The sequence below is a fragment of the Schistocerca nitens genome, chromosome 4 (assembly GCF_023898315.1).
Source record: "Schistocerca nitens isolate TAMUIC-IGC-003100 chromosome 4, iqSchNite1.1, whole genome shotgun sequence".
Classification (NCBI taxonomy): Eukaryota; Metazoa; Arthropoda; class Insecta; order Orthoptera; family Acrididae; genus Schistocerca; species Schistocerca nitens.
Genome location: NC_064617.1, coordinates 550432126 through 550455281, shown reverse-complemented (window position 1 = coordinate 550455281; position 23156 = coordinate 550432126). Strand labels below are relative to the sequence as shown.

General features: G+C 44.6%; 1 protein-coding gene across 1 annotated transcript in view; it reads left to right on the top strand.

Annotated features, from left to right (window-relative positions):
* The window catches only part of LOC126252906 (pyrethroid hydrolase Ces2e-like), a 128676-nt gene that overhangs the window by 8999 nt on the left and 96521 nt on the right, over window positions 1–23156 (top strand). The window contains exon 2 of the mRNA XM_049953881.1: window positions 21735–21869. Coding sequence (XP_049809838.1) covers window positions 21735–21869 — 135 coding nt within the window. The remainder of the gene's footprint in view (window positions 1–21734; window positions 21870–23156) is intronic.

Here is a 23156-nt window from a genome sequence, read left to right as displayed (position 1 = left end):
TAAAGCATTGTATGAATAGAATGCCAAGAAAGTAATTCACATTGACGCTAGCGGTTATTGGATAGCTGCAGTTCTAGTACGAATTCACGAAGCTGCTGAAAAGGAGATAGCTTATTCTTCCAAGTATTCTCCAATACGAGATGAAGTACCAGTAGTAAGTAGTGATCTCTGTGATTCAATGCAAGGAATGGATTTACGTTACCAATGTGAAATGCAACGAACGCAATCCAATATGGCGGAAGCCACGCACCTCCCCCATGTCTGTCATCTGACATGGCCTTTCCCCACTCTTCCCTCTAGCTCCATCAACTTTTTCCCTCCCCCCAACTGTTTCCAACCAGTCACAGTGCAGTAATAAAAAAGAAAGATCCAATGAAAAATCGAACACGGCGAACTACATAGCCCAGTTGTGCATTATGCTCCACCCTCCTCCACTCCTTTCCACTCAATCACAGCGAAGTTTTATAGTGAGACACCAATAAATAAATAAAATAAATTTAAAATACCTGACTACCTGAATTGGGCTTTGTACACTCCCCTTACTCCTTATTTCATGCCAATCGGTACATAGTATTAAAGCGATGCCGAACTCAAAGATATGCATTATTTCCGTGAATTTACATAAAACTGTGTAGTACTAAAATGATACAATATAATATAATAATATAAAGGTAAAATATATGCATTATTTCCATAGTGTGTACTTAAAATTGTGAACAAATACGCACTGCTGTCGCCACCTTTTCACTTGAAAGTCAAAGATAATTATGTACACACACACATATCTCTGGCATAAAATTGAATAAGAGAGAGCCACCCTCAGCGACATCCATGAACAACTGCTGAGGTGGGTGTTTGTAGATTAGATATTCTGGTGGTTTGGAGGAGACATAGTTATGCGTCACGGGCTGGAGCGCCTATTGTGACATGCTTATGGAATTTGGGTACCCACAATGGTACCAAAATTAGTGTGTAGCATCGCCGAATTGCATATGATGCCAGCAAGAAGCAGTACCTGGAGCCAGTACGAGATGTGTGACACTGTTGCAATGTGCACACATCAAGGAGTTTGTCTACTATGATTGTGACCGTTTGTGTCCATGCAACAGAGAGCAGGAGGGTTCCACCGCAAGTGACACTGAGTCGAATCTTGGGATGCTGTTACTTTTTGTCTATGAGTAAAGATACTGAACATTCTGTCAGCCATAGCCAAGAACCATCTGTTTGGCTCTGTCTCATTCGCAATTAAGCTGAGCTGTAGGTAGGTTGATCAACAACAAGGTTCACAGCGTGGCATGCGATATAAAAGGTGAATCAGCTGAGGTGTGGAGGCAGAGCCAGAAATGGGAGAGTGTACAATCACCCTGTCTGATCTCGTACATGACCTTTCGAGAGTTGCTGTTCCCACATACAGGGCTGTCTTCTGTAACAGCTCTGCCTTGGGTGTCTCACGTCTGTTCTCAGCAGGAGGCAGCTTGATGATATCATAAATTAGTTCTCAGTGGCTGGCCAGGTCAATGAACGTATGTGTATACTTTGACTGGTCGTCGAAAATGCTGTTTGTCTGAAGAAAATACTCGATGTTCGTGAACCACACGCTCAGATTCTTGGCGTCGAAAAGTGGCAGTTTGAGCTGAACGCCACATGAACATCTCGGTTTACCAGTGGTCGCATTATGTTCGTGAAGTACGTAGGCAAGATGGCTGCCGATTGCTCATACGCAGTTGGTTGTAGGATGGCGAATTGTGAATGTTGAAATACGTTGTGTGGTGTGTGGAAGACACAGGTGGCATGAACGTAGTGTTGCAGACAAGATTAGAATCGAGAAGACCCTCAAAGGAGTCTACGTAATTCACTGGATATAAATCAGTTAATAGGTTCACAGTATCCGCCATTGTTAATGCGGCATCATGCCACTGTTGACTATTGGTAACGAAAACATGCAGTATTCAGAGTCGGTTTCACACACTAACCAAACCGATCCTACACTGTATTCTTGCGAGCAGCATCTGTTGATCTAAGTAGAATAGCTGGTGTATGATGGCCACGTTATCACTACACAGCAAACACGATGGACTTCAGAGAAGAATTTGAGTGTATTCGTGGTTGATGTTAGGTCTCCAGTGTGCAAATTGGGATACTACGGCTGTAGTAAGCCACCGATAGAGACGTCACAGTCGATCACAAGAATACACTTTATTAAACTGAACACTAGAAAAGAGCGTCTCGTCTATCACATTCCAGCTCACACCGAAGACTATCCCCAAAGAGTTACCACACAACCATGTTTTGTCTCTCTGGGACGAAAGTCCCTACACCCGTATACAAAACTAAGGTCGTTTGCTACCCCTGTGGGATCAACTTGAGCACTGGCACTAGCGTGCATACTAATAAACAAATACATACTTGAATCTTACAGCTAGGTCATCAGGCAATTCACTTCATTCAGGGTGGTCGGTAGTATATGAGTTTTAGAGTTTTGCTGAGAATGTAGTTTAGAAACCTTTTATAAGACTTTCTCGTAGTATCTTACACACGAAATACAATATGTCATGGGAATTATAGAATGTGAAGTGACCTTTATTCACATGACACACGAACGGCTGACATGTTTCAATTACACCATACACACAAGATTTGAAATTCAGGTTACTTCTCTTCACAAGAGTCCACAAGAAAAGACAGTAGTTGCTACATGATTATTTTTTTTAAATTTTTACGCAAGGACTGAGATCGAAACTTTGTATGAGGCAGTCCATCAAGATGCTCTGGCCAAGTGAGTGCAATGTTATTGAATCCACAGCAGAGGAATTAGAACGCGTCGTGCTTACAACCCGTAAGAATGTAGCTTTAATTTATGACATATCTGATGTAAGAGTGAATACTAACCAAGCTACATCGTACACTGAAACACGATTTCCCTGCCGCCGTTGGATAAGCAGCTGCAGCAGCAAGTCGTATACCCCTAGCTTACTTATTTGTTACATAGTTTAATTCTTAATTTCTTTGCGTGTTTTTGGGTACTTGCATTGTTTAATTCATAAATTTCCGGCGTATTATGGTACTTGACAGTTTTAGCATCGCGCTTTAGTGTTTACTTCGTCGATTCTTACTTAAATTGCGTGTGAGTTTCGTATAGGAGGTGTAATTTCGAGTTTTAGTTACTGTAATCGTAAAATCAGGCAGATTGTAGCGCAGTCGTTAGGCATTTGTACAGGTTAGTTAATACATTCTTTGCTTGTTTCCCTTGCGTTATCTAGGCACGGACTCGTGTTTCAGTAACTATTGTTCAACATCGGTTAGAATGGACAGGGACTGTGATTGCTGTGTTCGGATGAGGGCTGAGTTGGCATCCCTTCGCTCACAGCTGCAAGCGGCGCTGACTTCGGTCGCGCAGCTTGAGGCTGTTGCCAATGGGCACCACTGTTGGGAGCCGGATTTGGGTATCACGGGGATGTCAACCTCGTCCCGTCTGTCCCCAGACCGGGCTGCCGCTGTGGTTGCCCCGGTTGCTGCCCGCAGTGGGGCTGAGCCCTCGCCTGTGGTTGATTGGGAGGTCGTTCCAAGGCGTGGCAGGCAGCGAAAGACGTCCCCGGAGGCTGATCAGAAAGCCTCCCCGGTGCGTCTGACAAACAGGTTTCAGGCACTGTCTCTGCCTGAGCCACATGCAGCTGCCTGCCCTGTTTCAGAGGATGATTCTCAGGCTTCAAGGTCCGGGCAATCACAGAGGGTGGGCTCATTGGTAGTTGGGAGCTCCAATGTTAGGCGCGTAATGGGGCCCCTTAGGGATATGGCGGCTAAAGAGGGGAAGAAATCCAGTGTGCACTCCGTGTGCATTCCGGGTGGAGTCATTCCTGATGTGGAAAGGGTCCTTCCGGATGCCATGAAGAGCACAAGGTGCAGCCAGCTGCAGGTGGTGGCACATGTCGGCACTAATGAGGTGTCTCGCTTTGGATCTGAGGAAATTCTCTCTGGATTCCAGCGGATATCTGATTTGGTGAAGGCTGTCGGTCTTGCTTACGAGATGAAAGCAGAGCTCACCATCTGCAGCATCGTTGACAGAACCGACTGCGGACCTTTGGTGCAGAGCCGGGTGGAGGGTCTGAATCAGAGGCTCAGACGGTTTTGCGACCTTGTTCCCTGCAGATTCCTTGACTTGCGCCATAGGGTGGTGGGGTTTCGGGTTCCGCTGAATAGGTCAGGAGTTCACTACACTCAGCTGGCGGCTACACGGGTAGCGCAGGCTGTGTGGCGTGGACTGGGCGGTTTTTTAGGTTAGAAGACCTCGGGAAAGTACGGGGTGAGCTGCAATCTCAAAGGGTGCATGGCAAATACAGGACGTGCTTGGATCAAGGAACAGTCGGAATTGTAGTGGTAAATTGTTGTAGTTGTGCTGGGAAAGTCCCTGAGCTTCAAGCGCTAATAGAAAGCACAGAAGCTGAAATCGTTATAGGTACAGAAAGCTGGCTAAAGCCTGAAATAAGTTCTGCAGAAATTTTTACGGACGGTGTTCAGGAAAGATAGATTAGGCAGAATTGGTGGTGGAGTGTTTGTGTCCGTCAGTAGTGGTTTATCTTGTAGTGAAGTCGAAGTAGATACTCCGTGCGAATTGGTATGGGTGGAGGTTATACTTAACAGCCGAACTAAGTTAATAATTGGCTCCTTCTACCGACGCCCAGACTCCGATGATATAGTTGCTGAACAGTTCAGAGAAAGTTTGAGTCTCGTAACAAATAAATACCCCACTCATACGGTTATAGTTGGTGGGGACTTCTACCTTCCCTCGATATGTTGGCAAAAATACTTGTTCAAAACCGGTGGTAGGCAGAAAACATCTTCCGAGATTGTCCTAAATGCTTTCTCTGAAAATTATTTCGAGCAGTTAGTCAACGAACCCACGCGAATTGTAAATGGTTGCGAAAACACACTTGACCTCTTAGCCACAAACAATCCAGAGCTAATAGAGAGTATCATGACTGATACAGGGATTAGTGATCACAAGGTCGTTGTAGCTAGGCTCAATACGTTTCTTCCAAATCTACCAGAAACAAACGCAAAATAATTTTATTTAAAAAAGCGGATAAAGTGTCACTAGAAGCCTTCCTAAGAGACAATCTCCATTCCTTCCGAACTGACTATGCAAATGTAGACGAGATGTGGCTCAAATTCAAAGATATAGTAAGAACAGCAATTGAGAGATTCATACCTCATAAATTGGTAAGAGATAGAACTGATCCCCCGTGGTACACAAAACAGGTCCGAACTCTGTTGCAGAGGCAACGGAAAAAGCATGCGAAGTTCAGATAAACGCGAAATCCCGAAGATTGGCTAAAATTTACAGACGCTCGAAATTTGGCACGGACTTCAATGCGAGATTCCTTTAATAGGTTCCACAACGAAACATTGTCTCGAAATTTGGTAGAAAATCCGAAGAAATTCTGGTCGTATGTAAAGTACACAAGCGGCAAGACGCAGTCAATACCTTCGCTGCGCAGTGCCGATGGTACTGTTACCGTCGACTGTGCCGCTAAAGCGGAGTTATTGAACGCAGTTTTCCGAAATTCGTTCACCAGGGAAGATGAATGGAATATTCCAGAACACGAACAGCTGCTAGCATGAGTTTCTTAGAAGTAGATACCTTAGAGGTTGCGAAGCAACTCAAATCGCTTGATACGGGCAAGTCTTCAGGTCCAGATTGTATACCGATTAGGTTCCTTTCAGATTACGCTGATACAATAGCTCCCTACTTAGCAATCATATACAACCGCTCGCTCAGCGATAGATCTGTACCTACAGATTGGAAAATTGCGCAGGTCGCACCAGTGTTTAAGAAGGGTAGCAGGAGTAATCCATCTAACTACAGACCTATATCATTGACGTCGGTTTGCAGTAGGGTTTTGGAGCATATACTGTATTCAAACATTATGAATCACCTCGAAGGGAACGATCTATTGATACGTAATCAACATGGTTTCAGAAAACATCGTTCTTGTGCAACGCAGCTAGCTCTTTATTCGCACGAAGTAATGGCCGCTATCGACAGGGGATCTCAGGTTGATTCCGTATTTCTGGATTTCCGTAAAGCTTTTGACACCGTTCCTCACAAGCGACTTTTAATCAAGATGCGGGCCTATGGGATATCGTCTCAGTTGTGCGACTGGATTCGTGATTTCCTGTCAGGAAGGTCGCAGTTCGTAGTAATGGCAAATCATCGAGTAAAACTAAGTGATATCAGGTGTTCCCCAGGGAAGCGTCCTGGGACCTCTGCTGTTCCTGATCTATATAAATGACCTGGGTGACAATCTGAGCAGTTCTCTTAGGTTGTTCGCAGATGATGCTGTAATTTACCGTCTAGTAAGGTCATTCGAAGACCAGTATCAGTTGCAAAGCGATTTAGAAAAGATTGCTGTATGGTGTGGCAGGTGGCAGTTGACGCTAAATAACGAAAAGTGTGAGGTGATCCACATGAGTTCCAAAAGAAATCCGTTGGAATCCGATTTTCGATAAATAGTACAATTCTCAAGGCTCTCAATTCAACTAAGTACCTGGGTGTTAAAATTACGAACAACTTCAGTTGGAAAGCCCACATAAGTAATATTGTGAGGAAGGCGAGCCAAAGGTTGCGTTTCATTGACAGGACACTTAGAAGATGCAGCAAGTCCACTAAAGAGACAGCTTAGACTACACTCGTTCATCCTCTGTTAGAATATTGCTGCGCGGTGTGGGATCCTTACCAGGTGGGATTGACGGAGGTCATCGAAAGGGTGCAAAAAAGGGCAGCTCGTTTTGTATTATCACGTAGTAGGGGAGAGAGTGTGGCAGATATGATACGCGAATTGGGATGGAAGTCATTACAGCAAAGACGTTTTATTTTGTTGAGCCCAACCTACATAGGAATGATCATCTAAATACACTCCTGGAAATTGAAATAAGAACACCGTGAGTTCATTGTCCCAGGAAGGGGAAACTTTATTGACACATTCCTGGGGTCAGATACATCACATGATCACACTGACAGAACCACAGGCACATAGACACAGGCAACAGAGCATGCACAATGTCGGCACTAGTACAGTGTATATCCACCTTTCGCAGCAATGCAGGCTGCTATTCTCCCATGGAGACGATCGTAGAGATGCTGGATGTAGTCCTGTGGAACGGCTTGCCATGCCATTTCCACCTGGCGCCTCAGTTGGACCAGCGTTCGTGCTGGACGTGCAGACCGCGTGAGACGACGCTTCATCCAGTCCCAAACATGCTCAATGGGGGACAGATCCGGAGATCTTGCTGGCCAGGGTAGTTGACTTACACCTTCTAGAGCACGTTGGGTGGCACGGGATACATGCGGACGTGCATTGTCCTGTTGGAACAGCAAGTTCCCTTGCCGGTCTAGGAATGGTAGAACGATGGGTTCGATGACGGTTTGGATGTACCGTGCACTATTCAGTGTCCCCTCGACGATCACCAGTGGTGTACGGCCGGTGTAGGAGATCGCTCCCCACACCATGATGCCGGGTGTTGGCCCTGTGTGCCTCGGTCGTATGCAGTCCTGATTGTGGCGCTCACCTGCACGGCACCAAACACGCATACGACCATCATTGGCACCAAGGCAGAAGCGACTCTCATCGCTGAAGACGACACGTCTCCATTCGTCCCTCCATTCACGCCTGTCGCGACACCACTGGAGGCGGGCTGCACGACGTTGGGGCGTGAGCGGAAGACGGCCTAACGGTGTGCGGGACCGTAGCCCAGCTTCATAGAGACGGTTGCGAATGGTCCTCGCCGATACCCCAGGAGCAACAGTGTCCCTAATTTGCTGGGAAGTGGCGGTGCGGTCCCCTACGGCACTGCGTAGGATCCTACGGTCTTGGCGTGCATCCGTGCGTCGCTGCGGTCCGGTCCCAGGTCGACGGGCACGTGCACCTTCCGCCGACCACTGGCGACAACATCGATGTACTGTGGAGACCTCACGCCCCACGTGTTGAGCAATTCGGCGGTACGTCCACCCGGCCTCCCGCATGCCCACTATACGCCCTCGCTCAAAGTCCGTCAACTGCACATACGGTTCACGTCCACGCTGTCGCGGCATGCTACCAGTGTTAAAGACTGCGATGGAGCTCCGTATGTCACGGCAAACTGGCTGACACTGACGGCGGCGGTGCACAAATGCTGCGCAGCTAGCGCCATTCGACGGCCAACACCGCGGTTCCTGGTGTGTCCGCTGTGCCGTGCGTGTGATCATTGCTTGTACAGCCCTCTCGCAGTGTCCGGAGCAAGTATGGTGGGTCTGATACACCGGTGTCAATGTGTTCTTTTTTCCATTTCCAGGAGTGTAGCATCTGACTTTCAGGAAAGTATCATCCACACAATTCCGTAGACGGCAAGAGCTGACAAGTGCGAGAATTATCGCACAGTGGGCTTAACAGCAGGCAGTTCGAAGTTGTCAGCGTGTCCTCGATTACTCCACAGGTCCCACCCGAGCGCAAGAGAATGCCTCCCAGAGCGTAATATTGCTCCCACTAGACTGCACCCGTGGCACGCTGCACGTTTCGAGCAGCCATTCATCTCAATGGAGGCGTTTGTTGAGACGACTATCTACTTAGCGCAGTAAAAAATATTAATCACCCGAAGAGTCGACACGTTTCCATTGATTGACAGTCGAGTAACGATATCTTCGTGCTTCCTGCAATCGTAATGGATGATGTCGTTGGGTCAACATGTAAACACATCGGTATGGTCTGCTGCAGGGCTACATGTTCTACGATACACGATGAACGGCGTGCTCTGAAACACTTGTGCATGCACCAGCATTGTCTCTATCGGTACGGATGCCACAGATCACCATCCATCCTACTTTACAGAACAGACAAGCCTCTGAACCCCACGTTCTGTGAAAAATCGTGGATGTCCACCCATTTAGCACTTTGTGGTAGTTTCACTGACCTTCTACATGTCTCCATAGATGCTTATGATGGTAGCACGTGGACATTCGCCATTTTCGAGGTTCTGGTTTACAGGCTCTGCGTAATAATAACCTGCCCTTTGTTAAAGTCACTTATCTGAATGGATTTCGCCATATGAAACCTATATCTTCGCTAGAGTGTCTGCTCCACTTACATACTTCTGCCACCGCTTCACAAGCCGGCATTGCCACCAGGTGTTATCCAGCTTTGTGGCAGGGAGTCATCATAACGTTTTGGATTATTAGGGTATATTATGAAGAACTTTACGTATTAAGTGAGAACAACTTCTCAGAATTGTGTTTAGGATTCCGTCAACACCATATAAGCTAGTGCTTTTTAGGATTTTTAAAAGTTCTTCACTTCATCGAAGCATATTAGTGCTACTTCTAGATCTAAAATGTTTTGTGGAATAGCATTTATAATAACTTATCTTGCTTCTTCAACTGAACATTTACAGCAAGGGTATTAAAAATACTTGTGAATTCTCAGTTACAACACTGTCATTTAGTTTAATTGGTGTGGCGTCTTGCACACTGACTGATTGTTCCGTCTTGTGTTTCACAAAATGCCATTTAGGTTTAATCTCACTTGCGCTATTAATTTCTCTCAAAATGTACATATTTATGGGCATTTTAACGACTTTCCCTAAAAAATTAAGCTTTCTGTAGAATGCAAGCAATGTTAGGTATTGAATTTCTCTTTCCTCTGACTTGAAATTTGTTGTCTGCGACTGGGTTATCTTCTTAATGGACTTCCTGGACACGTTACAAAAGGTGCTTTCAGATGTTCACACAAATTTACTAAGGAATATATTGAATTTGATGTTAGAATTTTATTCTATACTTACCTAAACCCATATTACCTCTTTTAACTTAGTCCTAAATCCCTGTATCCTGTTCTCATTGTAGACCTCATGCTTTTTGTGAACCTGCCTCGGTTAGGTTAAGATGTATTGTATCCATTAGCTGTGCATGATGACTAGCCACTGACCCAGTTGTTGAAAGAAAGTGATACATTTTGAATGGACTGTGGAATATGAACCTTGCAGTATATTGAGTTCTTTGCTGTTAATATACTCTGATTTTCGAGAAACTGTTGATCTTATGTTGTGACAGTAGCGAATTTGATGTGGGATGGATTAAAGGCAAGAGTAGGACGATGAAGAGAAACTAATTGCTGGTACTTCTTGCCAGCTCTATACGACAGAAACTAATTATAGTACAGTGTAGAAGGTGTTATTGACATTGACGTATAGGGTAAATGATTTTAAATGCTTTTTGGTAGGAAGTCACAGTGGTTACTGATCATGCAGCTTTACAGTGGCTGTTTGATTTGAATCATCCAGTCCACAATATAATGCACCAGCCGTTTAAGCTAAGTGTGTATGATTATAAGGTGCATTATAAGATCAAGCAGCTACATCAGAGCATGGATGCATTCAGCAGAGGCATGTGTACACTAAAAGCAGATGAGGTGCCTCTCGCTGACTTGCAAGAAACTCAAGAGTAGGACAAGCACTGCCAACAGCATCTGGTCCTTCCAGATTTCGAATCCAAAATGGTGTTATGAATCACGAAATGGTATCTCTGACTGGTGATACCAAAAGCACTTAAATGCTGCGTCATTATGCACTATCAGGATAGCAACCAAGCCTGTCCCAGTGGCAAGTACGCCATAAACTGGTACACACCACCAACCCATCGAATTCTGCATGCTACTGGTGGGAAGGCCACCAATGTGATTGCTCATTTTTTGGGATATCTGGTTTTGGTATCAATTGCCAACATGACAACGGAGATGATGGCAAAAACCTTTGTCAAACAGCATTGCCTTTTGTAACTACTTACGCTATACTCACAGACCAAGAACGTCTGCTTTATTTGTTCAAATGTGTGTGAAATCTTATGGGACTTAACTGCTAAGGTCATCAGTCCCTAAGCTTACACACTACTTAACGTAAATTATCCTAAGGACAAACACACACACCCATGCCCGAGGGAGGACTCGAACCTCCGCCGGGACCAGCTTTATTTGTAAACGTATGTAAATTTTTATGTATTAAGAAGTGTAATTCAACTCCTTGCTGCCTAAAATGGCTGACAGTAACACAGACAGAGTCAACTTGGCTTGCCTGGCTGTCACATGTAAACGCTAAGACGTCCACTCGAGATGCTGGACCAGTCTTTCAGCTGCGTGCTAGTCGTTTATGTGGAGGGCTCGTGGCATCCTAGAGACATGCATTCAATTTTTAGACTTTATGTGGTTCGAAGCTTCTCTGTTACTTAGGTACTGATTAATATAAGAATAGTAAGAGTGACAATTTATGTAGTTGGAAGTGGTGTTTGTTTGCATGTGTGTTTAAAATTGTAATCTTTACTTTGTAAATAGTCTGCCACAGATCTGTGCACAAGTGATTCAAGATAATATGAACTTGCCAAAATGTGTAATTCACAGACAGAAACATTCTTGTTAGACTTGAACCCAATATTGTGGGATGTTCTTCCCAATGAATTCACATCAGAGATACTTATTACAAATAGAAAAAAATTGAGATCTTGAGGTTGTTTTAACACCTTTTATGTGTGCTTTGATTGGATCTGTGTGTCTTTGGCTGCTCCTGAAAGCAGCATTTTTCTTCATTATGATTGTTGGATTATTTTCTAAATATGCCATTGGAGGCAGGAATTGATACCTCAAGTTCAGTCATTCCATTTCGCACAGATAGCAAAAGAATAAATTTTCAAGTGAAACCACTAAAATTTGCATGTAATTTGAGTCTGCTTTCTCCTAATAAGTAGCTGGAGAAAAATGTTCAAATGTGTGTGAAATCTTATGGAACTTAACTGCTAAGGTCATCAGTCCCTAAGCGTACACACTACTTAACCTAAATTATCGTAAGGACAAACACACACACCCATGCCCGAGGGAGCTCTCGAACCTCCGCCGGGACCAGCTGCACAGTCCATGACTGCATCGCTTCAGACCGCTCGGCTAATTCCGCGCAGAAAGTAGCTGGAGAAAAAAAATTTACAGCGTGATGAGTTATGCCTAAGATGTTAACATTTGAAACTTCCTGGCAGATTAAAACTGTGTGCCCGACCGAGACTCGAACTCGGGACCTTTGCCTTTCGCGGGCAAGTGCTCTACCATCTGAGCTACCGAAGCACGACTCACGGCCGGTCCTCACAGCTCCACTTCTGCCAGTATCTCGTCTCCTACCTTCCACACAGTTTTAATCTGCCAGGAAGTTTCATATCAGCGCACACTCCGCTGCAGAGTGAAAATCTCATTATGTTAACATTTGCCTGTAAATGCAAAACGCATTAATCATAATGCAGCTCTTAATCTGTTGTAGAACTTCTATTTACGTCTTATTTCACTTGCTTGTATTGCAAATATTTTATAAGTGTCTGTCTTACCGATCTTCATTCATATCACCGCCCTCTTTATACAAACTGTTTCTTTATAATGGAGTTCTGTGTCGAAACGCAATTTGATGTGCTCCTGCTGGGCATCTGGCTGCATATCCTAACATGGCTGTGAACCTGGCTCTGTCTCTTCCCCATCGTTGACACCTATGCTAATGGTAGTCGTCCGCCTCGCGTACTAGCAAATATATTAGAAACACTCTTGTGTCTCCCTTCATTACGTTGATTTTTACCTCCAGTAGTCCTAAACATAACCTTACATTCTCAGATGGCATAAGATTCTTTCTATTTTTGCCCCTATTGTGTACGTGACATTGTCAAAAAAACAGTTTGTATCTAATTGACTTATGTGTAATAGGAAGCTGTCTACTTCTCTCTCTGCTCTCTATCATCGATTGAGACCGGATAACGCCTCCTGAGAACTGGGAAACTTGTTTGGATTGCGCTGTTTTACATGTAAATAACTGGAAACACGAGAACTGCATTGTAACTATAAAGCTGTCCAGCTCTGCTTCTCTTCTACTTTTGCTTCCAGTGAGCACTATGAGTGAAGTTGTGACTACAGTCCGCAGCTCGTGGTCTTGCGGTAGCGTTCTCGCTTCCCACGCCCGGGTTCCCGGGTTCGATTCCCGGCGGGGTCAGGAATTTTCTCTGCCTCGTGATGACTGGCTGTTGTGTGCTGTCCTTAGGTTAGTTAGGTTTAAGTAGTTCTAAGTTCTAGGGGACTGATGACCATAGATGTGCAGTCCCATAGTGCTCAGAGCTATTTGTAACTACAGGTTTACATGAAAGTAAATTTAGTAGAAATGCCTCCTTTTAGAATTAGGTCCTTCCCAGAACCTCTCTCCTGAATCCATTTCCCCCCTCACCCCCAAGACACCCCACACATCCAACTTCTACATGCTCCGCAAAATCCACAAATCTTACAGTCATTGGCACCTCATTGTTACAGATTGTTCTGTCCCCAATAAAAGAATTTCGGTCCTCGTTGACCAACAGGAATCTAACCAGTCGCCTGTTATCTAGCTTCCCACGTCAAAAATACCAATCTCTTCCTTCACTGACTTCCACCATTCCTACCCCTTTTACCTCCTGGATCCTTGTTCGTCACTATTGACGTCACTTCCCTGTACATCAATATCTCTCACGTTCATGGTCTCGCTTTCACTGAACACTACCTTCCCAAACACCCCTCAGACTCTGAACCTATAACCTGATTCCTCATACATCTTACCAACTTTATCCTACAACTAATTCTCCTTTGAAGGGAAGGCATACAAACACCTGCCATTGCGCCCTGAATTGAAACACATCCTACCCAAGAGCGTCCCCTACCCCTCGTCCCATTGCCAACCCAACGTCACTGAGTCCCAACTTCAGCACCATGCCACAGGGATTGATATCCCTGTGGAAGACCCAGGTGCAAGACCTGCCCAATCCATGCATCCAGCCCTTTCTATCCCATTCCTGTCACTGGCTTATCCTACCCGCATCAGAGACTAGGCCCCCTATGAAAGCAGCCATGTCATGTAGCAGCAATCATTGCAGAGCTTCTTATCTTGGTATGACTACCAACTAGCTGTCCACCATGACGAATGACCAACGCCAATCTTTGGCCAGAAGTGTGGTAGACCACTCTGTGACACATGTAGCTGAACATTACATGCTCAATTTCAACGGCGGCTTCACAACCAGATCCAGCGGGATCCTCCCCACTGCCATCAGCTTTTCTAAATTGCACAGCTGGGAATTATTGTTACAAAACATTCTCCGATCCTGAAATTATCCTGTCCTTCACCTGCAGTAACTTACTGTCCTCACACCCTCCACCCAACCGTCTCTGCCCCATCTATCCTAGCTTCCTGTTCACGTCCACTCACTTTCATTGTGTACTGCCCTATGCCAACACATCTGCCCATCTTTCCCATTCCCTGCAACTCTCCTTTTCCGCTGTCCTTCCGCCGGCCCCCCACCACCGGGCCTCTCTCGACACTGCGCCTTGTTAAGCCTCCATGTACTCCCCCCTTAACTCTCGACCACACAGCGCTCTCCTCTCCCCCTACCCCTGCCCTGATACCCCACATATTTACCTGCCACGCTCCACGTTGCTACTTGGGTTCAATGAGACAACTGTATTCCGGTTCAAACTGCTGGAGATGGCACTCATGTGTGCGTGAGGTGCGGTGAATGCTAAATGAGTAACAGTCTTTTCGATGTGACTATCTGCATCTCAACAAATTGTCTGTAGAGTGACTAGCAATCTATCGTTTTCCTGATATTGTTAGCAGTCAACATCACGTGTTCACTGACGGGGATGAAAATGTGGAGCACAAATAGATAGCCGGCCGCGGTGGTCTAGCGGTTCTAGGCGCGCAGTCCGGAACCGCGCGACTGCTACGGTCGCAAGTTCGAATCCTGCCTCGGGCATGGATGTGTGTGATGTCCTTAGGTTAGGTTAGGTTTAAATAGTTCTAAGTTCTAGGGGACTGATGACCACAGGTGTTAAGTCCCATAGTGCTCAGAGCCATTTGAACCATTTTTGAAATAGATAAAATTGAAAAGCATCGTTCGGTATGCCTTAGACAAGCATGTTTCGAAAAGGATTTTAATGGATGGGAAAGATCCACCATGGTTTAATAGCCATCTAATAACAGAAGAAAGGTTTATCGCAAAGACAAGTCAAAACCAAGCTGACAAAAAAAAAAGCCGAACAAAACGACCACGAAAATTAGGAGAGCAACGAAGAGAATCGTTCAGTGACTTCGAAACCAAAATTTTGCCAATTGATCTGACTTAAAACTCTACGAAATTCTGGTCTTTTACAAAATCAGCAAGAGTATGTAAATAATCTATTCAGTCACTCTATGGCTGTACTCATAAGAAAACGGAAGATGACACACAGGAGTCCGAAATACTGAATTTGGTCTTCCGAATCCGTTTCATCGTGGAAAACAGTACTAGAACAGCTTAGTAGTGTAAAGGCTTCTAGACCAGTGAGACTGTACAGAGATTATGCGAAAGGAATTGCTAGGTGGCTGGCGACTAGAAAAAAAGCGCAAGTAATTCCCATTTTCAAGAAGGGCGTCGGACAGATTGACTTAATTATGGATCTACATCACTAACTTCAGTCTGTTTAAAATTGTGGAACACGTTTCAAGCTCAGTTATCGCGACGTTTTTGAAGAACAGAAACATCCTCTATCAAAATTAACATGGATTCTGCAAGCAGAGATTTTGCGAAACTCAACTCTCTCTGTTCCTCCATGAGATCCGCAGCACTGCAGATATCGGCGCACCGTTGATGCCATGACCCACGACTTCAGGAAGGCGTTTGACACAGTTCTGAATTGTCGCTTTGTGGGGAAAAAACACGGGTTTACCCTGTATCGGAAGAGATTTGGACTGGAAAGACTTCCTTACAGATAGAACTCAACACGTCGCTCTTAATGAAGTAAAATAGTCAAAAGTAAGGGTAATTTCAGGAGTATCGCAAGGAACTGTGACAGGGCCATTACTGTTTACGTTATCTATAAATGATCTAGAAGATAACGTTGAAAGTTCCATGAAGCTGATGGCAGACGATGCAGTTGTCTATAAGACGTTAATAATAATAATGGCGTGTGACGAGGGCCTCCCTTCGGGTAGACCGCTCGCCTGGTGCAAGTCTTTCGATTTGACGCCACTTCGGCGACTTGCGCGTCGATGGGGATGAAATGATGATGATTAGGACAACACAACACCCAGTCCTTGAGCGGAGAAAATCTCTGACCCAGCCGGGAATCGAACCCAGGCCCTTAGGATTGACAGTCTGTCGCGCTGACCACTCAGCTACCGGGAACGGACCTATAAGACGTTACGAACGCCAGAAGACTGTGGTGATTTGCAGCAAAGTCTGCAGAGGATTGATGAATGGTGCACGGACTGGTAGTTGATCCAGGACGTAAATAAATTTAACATTGTGCGCGTACCTAGGAGAAGAAATCCAGTGCTGTACAATCACGTTACTGACTAATTGCTATATACGATTTGTATCATTTCATGAAACCCTAACATCCTCCTGCATGCCGAGCAGTAAGGTCTGTCTAAATACAGCTTGGTAGTGTACCTCTGAAGTATATGATTTAAGCAAGCACTTTCAACTGCAGTGGTGGTAAGAGTTTCACCCATTTCGAACCGACAGTTTCATCTTCGTATTGCTTGTACTGTTGTTGACAATTGAAATATATATGTGAAGAGCCATCTGAAGATGAACCTGTCTGTTCGAAACCGGTGACGACAATATTATCGTAAAAAATAGCGTTGTTAAAAAATGCTGGTAGCTGTTTCCTTCTTTTCAAGTAAAAGTAGTGGTGAGATCCTGGTTCGTTATATACACACATCAAAAAAGGTTTTGCATCATCTCGGTTCCCATAGTTCCGAAATCTGTACAGAAAATTGGAATAGAGATCAACACAAACATCACTTCCACCCTTTTCATTGTTCATGAAAACCACAAATTGCAAGTCGTACCACCATACGGCGAGACCTTTGCTGTAGACACCGGTACCACTAATAATCAGTAGAACCTCCTCTTACACTGATGCATGCCTGTGTTGGTCGTGGCATACTATCCATAAGTTCATCAAGGCACTGTTGGTCCAGATTGTCCCACTCCTCAACGGCGATTCTTCGTAGATTCTTCAGAGTGGTTCACGGGTCACGTCGTCCATAAACAGCCCTTTTCAATCTATACCAGGCATGTTCGATAGGGTTCATGGGGAACATGCTGGCCACTCTAGTCGAGCGATGTAGTTATCCTGAAGGAAGTCATTCACAAGATATGCACGTTGTCGTCCATGAACACGAATGCCCCGCCAATCTGCAGCCGATGAGGTTGAACTATCGGTAGGAGGATGGCATTCACGTATCGCACAGCCGTTACGTCGCCTTCCATGATCACCAGTGGCGTAAGTTGGCCCCACATAATACCACCCCAAAACAGCAGGGAACCTCCACCTTGCTGTACTCGCTGGACAGTGAGTCTAAGGCGTTCAGCCTGACCGGGTTTCCTCCAAACACGTCTCCGACGATTGTCTGACTCATGGGTGAAGAGAACGAGATGCCAATCCTGAGCGGTCCTTTCGGCATGTTGTTGGGCCCATCTGTACCGCGGTGCATAGTGTCGTGGTTGCAAAGATGACCGCGCCATGGACATCGGGAGTGAAGTTGCGCATCATGCAACCTACTGCGCACAGTTTGAGTCGTCACACGACGTCCTGCGGCTCCATGAAAGGCATTATTCAACATGGTGGCGTTGCTGTCAGGGTTCCTCCGAGCCATAATCCGTAGGTAGGGATCATTCAACTGCAGTAGTAGCCCTTGGACGGCCTGAGCGAGCCATGTCATCGACAGTTCCTGTCTCTCTGTATCTCCTCCATGTCCGAACAACATCACTTTGATTCACTCTGGGACGTCTGGAAATTTCCCTTGAGAGCCGTTCCTGGCCCAAGTAATAATGAGGACGCGATCGAACCGCAGTACTGACCGTCTAGGCATGGTTGAACTACAGACAACACGACCTGTGTGCCTCCTTCCTTGTGAAATAACTGGAACTGATGGGCTATCGGACCCCCTCCGTCTAATAGGTGCTGCTCATGCATGGTTGTTTACATCTTTGGGCAGGTTTAGTGACATCTCTGAACAGTCAAAGGGACTGTGTCTGTGATACAATATCCACAGTCAACGTCTATCTTCAGGATTTCTGGAAACTGCTGTGATGCAAAACTTTTTTTGATGTGTGTATAACAAGAAATTTTTGATCATACAAGACAAGTGAGTGACATGCTCTTTCTTTTCTCTAAATTTTAATATAACTGATGGCAGAATTTGGCCACTGTGCACTGTGAAAAGCCGGCCGAAGTGGCCGTGCGGTTAAAGGCGCTGCAGTCTGGAACCGCAAGACCGCTACGGTCGCAGGTTCGAATCCTGCCTCGGGCATGGATGTTTGTGATGTCCTTAGGTTAGTTAGGTTTAACTCGTTCTAAGTTCTAGGGGACTAATGACCTCAGCAGTTGAGTCCCATAGTGCTCAGAGCCATTTGAACCATTTGAACCACTGTGAAAACACTGGCACAGTCAAAACAACAAATCGAGTATACAACAGATTATATTTCTCACTTGTGGACCACCTGACTGTGGAAAAGTCGTTGAACAGTGAGCGATCGTGAAATTTAAATCACGACTAAGGTAAACCATTATTATTTTCTTGCTCCAGTAATGGTCGTAAACCATAGTAAACCTAACAAAGAGCAAAGGTCTCTAAAACTCAGATCAAATTACAAAACCACACTAACACCATGGGGAGGCACCAGAAAACGTGGAATATTGTATGGAGAAAGCGCAACAAGATCTGCTCATCTGAACAGCTCACTAAATCAAACTTATAAACAATCTGATTTCTCCAAATCATCTAGCTTCTGCCAATAAGCACCAGATGGTCCACACACATGACTTTCTCTCAAAGATGGCCAGGAGAGGAATGCTCAGAATCTAAGTTTACAGCCCTCCTACTTTCAAGTACTTTACATGGAGGAGATGACTCAATGCTGTTTCCAATTTGGAGGACGAGTATATTGTTTATTTCACAGTAAAACCGGGGAACACACACAGAAACTTCCTGGTCTTTGCATTCAAAACGCTCATTGAGAAAGATGAGTTTGTTACCAGCCAGGAACAGTGTTTGCTCCACTGGTCGGGCCATTTGCACCTAATGTGATGGGAGGGTGACTCAGTTTGATTGGATAACCAAAATTTAGAAGCAAAAGCAACTTTCCTTCTCAAGCTGGCCTCAGTATATTGGCCTTTGTAGCTCATGTAGAAAAGGGAAAAATGTGCAAATCAGGTGTGACAGTTACACTGCAGTACCCCTGCCCACAGCTAGTCCTGGGCGCCAGCTCTGTCCATAATAGCATGAAGCAGAAAATAGCCTCACTTCCACGTTCCACAAAAACTGCCCATCTCCCAGGGGAGGCATGCCTCTCCTAGTTATATTCACTGACTGCCTTCTGAGGACAAGCGGGCCCTGAGACCACACCATTAGTGCCCCATCCCATTGCGAAAAATGCAAAGTTTTCTCCCAACGCACAGTATAACAACCCTGAAGCAGAGGCATTGAATGAAACAACATCACACAGCATATGTGACAGTAATGTCAAAAACGAGTCAACTGGTATTTTATACACAGCCACAGTCTCGAAATGACAGTTTTCTACAAAATAACTCTAGTTTGAATATTTCATTACATTATGAGTGATGTATGTGAGAATTTAGTATTTCTTTCTTTCAGTTCACATCACAAACTTTGTAAGATTACCCATAGAACTTTACATAAACGTCTAACAATTTATTATATGATGCACTTCTTGTAAGCCGCTCATATTTGTAATGTATTCTATAGGGTGAAAATTATTTAAAATGACAACCTTTTGTAGGTTGCACGGGGCACCAAAACAAGTATTTTTCGCTGCTGTCATAATTTCCTGTGAGCATTTTTTTAAAATTCAGTAGAGGGTCTATTCGCTCTTCAGTTGAAACGTCGGATTTGTTGTTGCAACGGTTCCTGCTGTAATGGTAGAAAGCCTACGTCACCCTTCAGTTGTAATAGCTGTTTCACATTCACCTTTAAAAGTTGTACGTTCTGACCCAGCACAGCACTTGTTTACTAATGGACCGATACATTTTGAATGACTACACTGACGTGGTTGGTGTTAATTACATAGTGAACTACAATGTTCGAACAGAGAGTTTATCAATAACAATATCCTAGTTGTCGTACCGCACAATATCTGAGGTATACTGCTGCGTAGCAACAGCTGAGTGAGGCTGGGTCATTTAGCAGAGTACGTGGACAGGTACTAAGACGTACAGTGTGGACTCCGCAATTTGAGGAATCTGTCCTCCGAGCGTGGAGCAAGATCATTCCGCCAGCACTTGTGCAACTGCGGACAACGTGGGGACCAATAAGACGAATGTCAGAAACGTCCTTCATGATCAATATTGTTACATCCATTCCACTTATGGCGTGTGTACAATGTGGAACCAGATGATTATCCACTTAGAGCACAATTTTCGCAGTCGTACCTGGAACAGTATCAAATGCATCCTGAATTTCCAACCTCTGCTATGATTACAGATGCAGCAACGTTTGGGTGTGATCGGTTCTTCAACTTCCACAATGTGCGTATTTCTTGTGAGCTTAATCCCCATGTCACATTTACTCGCGCTCTTCAAGTGCGTGAATGTGTGGGCAGGTATTGTTGGTGATTGTTGAATTTGGCCCCTTTATCTCCTACTTAGGCCATTAGCCAGCCGGCTTTCCTACAATTTCCTCGCCAGAGCATTTCCAGAATTGCTGGGTGACGTGGCACTCTCTACAAGACAGCGGATGCGGTTCGAGTACGATGTGGGGCCAGGACATTTCAGTCGTCCTGTTTATCAGAAAAGTTGGTTGGCAGAGGTGGTCCATTATCGTAATCTACTATCATGTTCTACTTGATTCCGGACGTTAAACACTAACTAACCTACTTGATTCCCCGATTTGACCCCTCTAAATGTTTGGTCTGGGAAGAGATGTGCAACTTAGTTTAAAAAAAACCTGTTGAATAGGAAGAGGATTAGTTGTGCTGACAGTTCTAGCAGCAGCAGGAGAAATTAAGGACACTCCTGCTGTCTTCAACTGTGTGAGACAGAAGATGACCTGCCAGAGTAATCTTTGTTTACAAGACACTGGAGGCTTTTGAACCTCTGCTATAGAAGTAATTGTGTTAATGTTGCTGTCTCTAGGTAATAAAGAATCAAAAATTGTTTGTGTTAGTTTTTGTCTACTGCAAGTAGGTTTAATATCCTCTTAAAACGGTGCCCCAAAAGAAAACACTTTAGAAAAGGGTTTCCAGTATCCCCAACAACCTCCCAGAATTGACTGGTTTAATTAATTATCAATCAAAGGAAACAACCTCTACTGGTTTAAAAACTTGTCCCAGGAAAATATGACATTAGAGAAATATAATTGTTTCAGTATCCCGTGCGACCTCGCGAAGTTTGGTGGTTTAAATCATTTCCACCTTGTACATTAAGGACTCAGTGAACTTCTTCCTCCTTTTATAACCAACAGATATTATTTGATTATCGTTGATGATAGATATCTGTAGCGGTTTCCACACAAAATTGATGGACTTTGTGCACAGGTATAGAGAACATAATGTACAAGAAGCTATTTTCAGATATCAAAATTACATCATTGAGGGAAGATGATGATGCTGTTGGTAAATCACCTATATAAGTTGTAGTAAATATGTAATTTGTCTACAGGCTGAGGACATACTGGTGACCGTGGACGAGGGCACGCTGCTGGGAACCACAAAAACCAGCCTCTACAACACAACGTACACGGCCTTCCTCGGCATCCCGTACGCTGAGCCGCCGCTTGGAGCGCTGCGTTTCGCTGTGAGTTTACTGCCAGCAGACAGTGATAAGTAACAACCTGTTCACTGATACTGTGTCTAGTTCACATGCGGTTACAGCTTAGTTGATGAGGAAAGTGTCCACGAGGTACGTATTGTATGAATCAGCGAGTAATGAAGGAAGATTATGTTTCAACGTACTGTAGAGAACTACCAAGGAACCCCCTTGAGTGTGAGGTCGCAAAAGGCCAATAACTTTTATGAGCGTGCTTGAACTGGTCGGAGAGTAACTCACAACAGTGTTACGATGCTAGTGGAGTTGATATAAAACAGAGCGATAGCAACGGTAAACAAAGCGGACATTCCATTATGTCTACAACAACAACTGCTGAAGTTGACATTTTACTAGAAGGGAACCAAAAGAATTTCGCAGAGTGAGAAAGACGTAGCAGATGAAACATTAGCGTCTCTGCAAGAATGTGTGATGTCGTACATGCTCAACTGTGCGGACAATGTACATGAGGAGTTCAGTGATGACGATACCTGCTTAACAAGTGAAAGTGATACTGAAACAGGTGTCGAGCTATGTAGTTCATCATCCTTATCAGACAGGGAGTCACAAATCCCGTCGCCAGTGAAACGCAGTAAAGGACAGTCGTTGTCCAAATGGAGGGTACTCAACAAAATTACATACATGGCAGATCATCTGCAGTACAGTAAGAAACCAATTATGAACAAATTTCGAATAAGTCCACAGCAATATGACCATGCAGTGCTAAAGAAACACTACGGATACTGGTGTTTGCGTGTTTCAAGGTTGCTCGATTCAATGTGCATGATAATGATGCACATGAAACTGCGCGCGATATAGCTTACAGTGATATAAAGGTAAGCAGAAGATGGTTACACAGCTCCAAACAATGCTAGAGAATTGAAAGACGTAAGATAACGAAACTTGAAAGCGTCAACTTGACGACGCATGTCAGATTACGGAATCGGCCAGAAAATTTTTAAATGAGATAAACAAACCTTTCTCATCGTTCACTAAGAAACTTTTTTTGAACTCCTTCCATCCGGGATTTGAAAAGGAAATTCATATGAAAGGAAACTTGGAAATTAGAAAAACGAAGAGAGTTGTACCAAGACCAATTGACATCAGTTCCTCAGTGTATTCGTATACAAATATGCCGACAGTTGAACTGGATAGCAAATTGGCTGGAAGGTTATTTATTGTACAGTGAGAAGTTGGAGGTGCTCCAACTCGTACTGTTCTTTCTCGTGTGCGTCGTCTTACTAGGGCAATAGGGAATGTTTACTTCACAGCAAGCAA